Genomic DNA, 7976 nt, shown 5'->3' with positions numbered 1-7976 from the left:
ACATGATTTGGCTAATCATAATTATGGGATAAATGTCATATTTATGAGATAAACGGCTGAAATTATGTCATAAAAAGTTTAAATTATGACATAAAAAGTCATTATTATGACTCCTAATTAACATATCATTATTATGACAAAAGTCATACTTATGACAAAAAGTCTAAATTATGAGATACTAAGTCATAATTATGTAAAAAAAAATATTGCAAAAAATTTTACATTATGACATTAAAGTAAATTGCATTTTAAAATTCATAAATACGACACGGTCTAAATAATGAGATGCTAATTAACATATATCGAAATTATGAGATATTAAGTTATAAGTCAACTTTATTACAAAAAGGTTAAATTATGACATAAAAGTCAAAATTATGAGATACTAAGTCATAATTATGTAAAAAAAAATATTGCAAAAAATTTTACATTATGACATTAAAGTAAATTGCATTTTAAAATTCATAAATACGACACGGTCTAAATAATGAGATGCTAATTAACATATATCGAAATTATGAGATATTAAGTTATAAGTCAACTTTATTACAAAAAGGTTAAATTATGACATAAAAGTCAAAATGACTTCATAATTATGACAAAAAAAGGTCATGGTGAGGTAAAAGAGATAAAATGACAAAAGGTTTAAATGGACATAGAAATCAAAATGATGACAATTTCAAGTCATAATTATGAGATAAATCGAAATTATGACAAAAATGTCATAATTATGTAAAAAAAATTACAAAAATTTTACATTATGACATTAAAGTCAATTGCATTTTAAAATTCATAAATACGACACAGTCTAAATAATGAGATGCTAAGTAACATATATCGAAATTATGAGATATTAAGTTATGTCAACTTTATTACAAAAAGGTTAAATTATGACATAAAAATCTTTACATAATGGGTACCAGATAGTCAACAAGAAAATTTCTATTCATATTTAAAAATAGTTCAGCTATCACCTTTTGTGCATTTGCCTGCTGTGTCCTACATTGAGCTCCAGGAGCCGTTCCAATTTGAGCCCTTAATTACCATGAGGTATGGAAAAAAAATCATAATGCAATTTAACATGAATGCATGTGATGTCAGATACAACAAAAGTGACTGTGAGTGCCTGTGGTTAATTGAATGCTTACATTAAATTACAGATCAAGTCGTTCTGTCTTTCCTCTGGATGGAAACAAGAGGAGACTTGCTGCCTGCTGCCTACAAAGACAGCATACTACAAAACAAAACGTCATAAGAGAACTCGATGCACCACACAAACACTCTTGCAAAGTGCACTGGAGACTACAGAAGCCCATTTCTACCACATAAAAAAAAAAAACACATGATTTGGCTAATCATAATTATGGGATAAATGTCATATTTATGAGATAAACGGCTGAAATTATGTCATAAAAAGTTTAAATTATGACATAAAAAGTCATTATTATGACTCCTAATTAACATCATTATTATGACAAAAGTCATACTTATGACAAAAAGTCTAAATTATGAGATACTAAGTCATAATTATGTAAAAAAAAATATTGCAAAAAATTTTACATTATGACATTAAAGTAAATTGCATTTTAAAATTCATAAATACGACACGGTCTAAATAATGAGATGCTAATTAACATATATCGAAATTATGAGATATTAAGTTATGTCAACTTTATTACAAAAAGGTTAAATTATGACATAAAAGTCAAAATTATGAGATACTAAGTCATAATTATGTAAAAAAAAATATTGCAAAAAATTTTACATTATGACATTAAAGTAAATTGCATTTTAAAATTCATAAATACGACACGGTCTAAATAATGAGATGCTAATTAACATATATCGAAATTATGAGATATTAAGTTATAAGTCAACTTTATTACAAAAAGGTTAAATTATGACATAAAAGTCAAAATGACTTCATAATTATGACAAAAAAAGGTCATGGTGAGGTAAAAGAGATAAAATAACAAAGGGTTTAAATGGACATAGAAATCAAAATGATGACAATTTCAAGTCATAATTAATCGAAATAAATCGAAATTATGACAAAAATGTCAAAAGTCATACTTATGACAAAAAGTCTAAATTATGAGATACTAAGTCATAATTATGTAAAAAAAATTACAAAAATTTTACATTATGACATTAAAGTCAATTGCATTTTAAAATTCATAAATACGACACAGTCTAAATAATGAGATGCTAAGTAACATATATCGAAATTATGAGATATTAAGTTATAAGTCAACTTTATTACAAAAAGGTTAAGTTATGACATAAAAGTCAAAATTATGAGATACTAAGTCATAATTATGTAAAAAAAAATATTGCAAAAAATTTTACATTATGACATTAAAGTAAATTGCATTTTAAAATTCATAAATACGACACGGTCTAAATAATGAGATGCTAATTAACATATATCGAAATTATGAGATATTAAGTTATAAGTCAACTTTATTACAAAAAGGTTAAATTATGACATAAAAGTCAAAATGACTTCATAATTATGACAAAAAAAGGTCATGGTGAGGTAAAAGAGATAAAATGACAAAAGGTTTAAATGGACATAGAAATCAAAATGATGACAATTTCAAGTCATAATTATGAGATAAATCGAAATTATGACAAAAATGTCAAAGTTTAAAATCATGACAAAAAGTCATACTTATTACATTAATTCTAAATTATTTTGGAAAATTTGGAAAATTTACTGTAGACAGAGGACAGTCGCAACACCCAAGTAAGTCATAAAATTATTACAGAAGTATTGCTCAGAAATAAAAGATCGCAAAAGTAAATTACATTTCAAGTATGTACATAGAAGTGTATACATGTTACTCAGTTCCCAATTAATTTTAATTAACAGAGCTTGACCTTAGCATGTTGCAAAACTGACAACACATTGCTTTAATAATAAACATTCAAATGCATAACAGGCGACTTCAACTTTTGTTAATACTTTTCACTATTCAGTGATCAGATCTAACATTGATTCTTATTTCATCTACGATCTTGGATGGATATTTTTTACTTAACGCATTCTGTAATTGCCTTTCCTGTAAATGATAATGGTACTGCATCAAAATTTGACTAAAAGAAGGTATCTTCTTCTTAAGTTAATGTCAGTGATAAGTTAATGTTAGTGTTTGTATGTAAGTGGAACCATATCCAAAATCATGAGTTTAATTCCCAGGCAAGACACAAATGCACTGTAAGAATAAAAGTGTTTCCCAAATATGTAAATGTTGTCTATGTAGATATGTTAAATGTGTTGAAACATGTACGCTTACCATAAGGCCACAGCTGAAAAAAATGGTATTCTCCAGAATGTCAGGTTTGTTCTGTTCTGATGTTTTGATCTTTTTTGTTTAGACTGCAGTGTCAGCTACAGTAAATATAGCACAGAAACATTACAAAAAGATGACATACGCATTGTTTGTGCATGTGTGTGGGCGTGTGCTCATATATTTGCATATAACTTTACATGGAAGATCTGTCATGATGAAATCTCACAGATCACACACAGCTGCATGAGTTTGGAGTGTGTGAAGATGATGATGAAATTGTTAGTTGCGAATGCTGAAGATGTGCTTCGATTCGACTGCCCGAATGTAGACATATGAACGGGTGATTAATATCACAGCAGTTTCACATACAACAACCACCAAATAGTATTTTATTCCTTCTTATTATAGTTTGAATTGGCTCGTCATTAAGAACTGTCAATTAAAACTGTTATTTAGAACATTTTACTGAAAAGGTTTGAATTTGCCTCTATATGTCTCTCTGTGTTTTAGGAAACATTCATAACAACATCTCTTCTTCTCTCCTCGTACAAATGGCCACACAGTTCAAAAATCATCACGCTTTGTTTTTCTATAGTTCATGTTCAGTTTACAGGTTACTGTCATTATTAACTGTGAGTTTGCTGCTGTTGTTTTCTGTTAGAGACTGATGCTTTCTAGAGGGTTTGTCAGTTCTGCAGAGACTGGAACACAATAGAGCTGCAGCACTGAACTGTGTTCTGTTACTCCTCCATTAGACGGATCAATACATGCTGCATCTGCTGTCAGAGGAGAACACAACAACACCAAGAACACAGAGAAGACTACAGTCGTGGAACAGTTTACAAGAAGTATTTAATTGCTTATGATTTTTCACAGGTTTTCCAGTAACAATATCTAAACATTCTTAAATAAAGATACATTTACTTGGTAATAGCATTAGACAATCTCTCTTTTTTCTGAAAAAAGGTATCAAAATTTGGTTAGTTTTTGCCTTTGCAACAGGGTAAAAATAAATACATAAATAAATAGTAGCAATAATAATAATACTAATAATAATAATTTAAAGGGGGAATAGGAAAATAAGTTTTTTCTTGCCCATTTGGCAGATATTTTTTCTCATTTTAAGCAAAAACTCTTATTTTTTTTGCCGTGTATTTGCCTTAGTTTGTGGTATTACCATCACTGTTACTATTTCTCATATAGATTAAGAATGTGAGAGTGTTTTAAGATTTACTGTAAAATGAGATCAAATTGATTTTTTTTATTTTTATTTTTTTAGTTCTGGTTCATATTTTAACACTAAGACAATGGGGCACTGTAAAAGGTTTCCAGGACAGTTTTAATTTGAATGTCACACTAACTAACTAACTAACTAACTAAATAAATAAAAGTAAAAAAAGTTACTAACCCCTGGGACAAAAAAAAGTGTCCAAAGTTGCAGAAGCACTCAAGTTGTCTTTTTTACTAAACTAGCCTCTGAAACACCGTTATTGCTTTCTGGGTTTTTTAACACTGTAAATATCACTGTAAAAATATTTTTTGATTTGATTCACACTGAACTGTATATTCAAGATTATTTAGCCAGAAAATAAAGTATTTTTTTCTTAACATGTCCATGTGTTACACTTGTTTGCGATCTGTTCACATGCATTTCCCAGAAGAGGGCAGACTCGTTCACAGCAGAGACCCTCAGCTTCAGTGAGTGCAAACGTACTGGAGGAAAACATTTCTAATACTGACTTGTTGAAAAGTGTTGTACACATTATACGTATTTTAGAAAAAAAGGCTGACAATGTATTAGAAGAGCATTAAATAGTACTTCATGCTGAGGGTTCACAATTCTTTCTAAAGGTGTTTGACTCTAAGATGCTTGAACATTGATGGTCTTGAATCCGTGCAGGACGGTGGAAGGATTCATCAACACTAAACTAGCGTAAAGCATCTTGGCACCCGCCATCCTGGGAGTGAAATTAATGGGCATCCTCATGGTTTCTCGAGGCTGGATTGTAAGCCTGAAATACAAGGAACAGGACATTTAGGGAGCAACAACATGCCAGCATCACTTTTACTGTTACAAGCATCACTATCGCTGCTGCTCATGTTTAGGGTTAGTGGTTTACACAGAGGTTCATTTGTAGGCCTATATACTGGGACAAATCTACAGTTTAAACACAAATGAACTTACACTAGAGATTCTGCGATACACACAGAAACTGAAATAACCTGTGATTCAGAAATGCTGGCGGACAAGTGCGTAACTTTTAATAGACACAGCTGTACACTGTGTACACCCTCCCACTGTACACATACATCTGAATGAACTCAACTGTTTGACGCCCATCAGCGACTTGTTCACACAGACTCACTCTTCAGGTATGTGAACAAAAATTCATCACAGTAACCATAGTTTCTGCTAAAATACTGTTACTGCTGTCAAATCAAAATGAGTATGGGATCTATCTTAAACCGTAATAATTTTTCTATTGTTTTTTAAATACTTTTTAATTACAGTGATGGATAATATAGCTTTACTGTACTGTAGTGGAAAAAAAAAACTGGAGTCACTGCGGTACTTGCTTTGATAAATTTGGAAAGGAGTTGGCAGATGTGGGAAATGGGTGTGGATAGAAATGGATGAATATGGATGTGTCATTTTTTAAATATATTAAAATACTCAATCAAGCTAATTATGTGGAGACATTCGTAGGTTGATTCTTCTGAAAAGTATATGACTGACCCTTTCTAAACATTCTGATTTGTCAGTCATTTACTTGTATGATTATGTTGTGTATTCATTTGGTGATCGCTCAGAAATGAAACACTTCATATACCTTGTTTGAACTTTCTCCTGAAGTCCTGAACAGGCTACAATCAGTTCACCGCTCACTGCAATGCTGAACGGGTTGGTGAAGGTCACTGTGGCCACTTGCTGCGTGTTGATGACCACATACTCATTCTGAACCTGGAAGAAAAAAATGCAAAAAAATAAAATAAAATCTTGATAACAATTTATACATGAAGCCTTCATGTATACTGCATTTTATATAACATTTGTATGTTGTAATGCATGATACATTTCCATAAATAATTGTAACCAAAATTAACATGCATTTTAATATTTGACAATTATTTGTGATATCGGAACAGAATTATGAGATATAAACCCTGAACTGTGAGATACAAACTTATAATTCTGAGAAGAAAGTGAGAATTGTAAGATATGAAGTAACACATAAAATATTTATCCCGTGGTGAAAACTTCAAGGCTTCCATAGAAATTAGTTTTAATGCATTATACTTTCAAAGTTGTAACAATGAATAGAGAAATATTATGATGTAATTAACTGTGGTTACAGTTATTGATAAGATCATGCAATGCATCATAAGGTGCATTACAAGACATAATTGATGCAATAAAAATATGTTTATAATTAATTGTATATAAAGGTCTCAAGTAAAGTGTTACCACAATCTTTCCCACATAGGATCTATGGTTTTGGATTGATGCATGTCTTTATTAAGTAGATCTTAAAAACAATCTGAAAATGGTTTAATTTGTAACTAAACAAATGTCTTGTCATTTCATCTTACTACCTGCATTCTCAACCCATTCAAGGATGGGACTCTATTTTGTCCTTTGGGAACTGATTGGTCAAGTCATGCTGACTTTTTGAAACAACAACATTAAATGGCAACATGAATTGGGCCAGCATATACCTGTATATTGAGGGTAGTTATGCAAAAACATAACCCTTTATATGTATAATGCATTATAAAATGTTGTAATGCATTATATGTTTTCTTAAATACTTATAACCACAATTAAAAAGCTTTATAGTTTCTCAAGGTGTAACAATGACTAGATAAGTATTATAATATTTTATATCTGTGGTTACAGTTATTCATGAGATCATGCGATGCATTATAAGGTGCACTGCAAAGCATAATTAATGCATTAAAATACTTTTATAATGCATTATAGATAAAGGCTTCAAGTTAATTCTCCAACATGATATCTATGATCTTGGAGTGATGCATGTATTTACTGTGTAGACAATAAAAAACATCTGAAAATGGTTTAAATTTGTCACAAAAAAAATCTTGTTTCTAATATAAAGGGGGTCAAGCGTAGAGGAGTTCATGTTTCTTTTAAAGCTAGTATATGTCCATGTTGGGCCAGCATATACCTGTATATTGAGGGAGGGGCTGCGGATGTTGAACTCCTCTGAAGCCAGCACTCTCTCCTGAGACTTCACATCCTCAATAACCACAGCCAGGTTAACCAGAGAATCCTCCGCAGCCTCCGTCAGCATGTAGTCCTTGAAGGAGATCTCATGTTGTATAGTCACAGCTGGTGGAGTACAAGAAACAGGATTCATGGATTTGACTGAGCAATACCTAATGAGTCAGTTCGCCACCTTTTGGCATTCATAATCATATGATCCAATAATATCCATATAGGTGTTTTTACACTGTAAGACTTGGAAGTAGACGAAATGTGTTATGCATACTGGCTGTGTTTAGAATGGAATATTAGCTTACTGCACATTATACACTGCCCACTATTTAAAAAAAATAGTAGTAGGCTATATTTTGGTCATGTGATCTCAACAAAATGCATGTGAGTGACATCCAACTTCTCTTCAGAGGGCCTTTATATTTTATTTTTTTTAATATAAC

General features: G+C 30.9%; 1 protein-coding gene across 1 annotated transcript in view; it reads right to left on the bottom strand.

Moving 5' to 3' along the window:
* Positions 1-4460: 4460 nt before the first annotated feature.
* The window catches only part of LOC107686787 (protein-glutamine gamma-glutamyltransferase 2-like), a 9175-nt gene continuing 5659 nt past the window's right edge, over positions 4461-7976 (bottom strand). Inside the window, exons 12-14 of the mRNA XM_016483902.1 lie at positions 7484-7647; positions 6128-6258; positions 4461-5308 (exon numbers count right to left, since the gene is read on the bottom strand). Coding sequence (XP_016339388.1) covers positions 5158-5308; positions 6128-6258; positions 7484-7647 — 446 coding nt within the window. The 3' untranslated portion in view covers positions 4461-5157. The remainder of the gene's footprint in view (positions 5309-6127; positions 6259-7483; positions 7648-7976) is intronic.

This window comes from Sinocyclocheilus anshuiensis, unplaced genomic scaffold, assembly GCF_001515605.1.
Source record: "Sinocyclocheilus anshuiensis isolate Anshui unplaced genomic scaffold, SAMN03320099.WGS_v1.1 scaffold958, whole genome shotgun sequence".
NCBI lineage: Eukaryota > Metazoa > Chordata > Actinopteri > Cypriniformes > Cyprinidae > Sinocyclocheilus > Sinocyclocheilus anshuiensis.
This window is presented reverse-complemented; position numbering and strand designations above follow the sequence as displayed.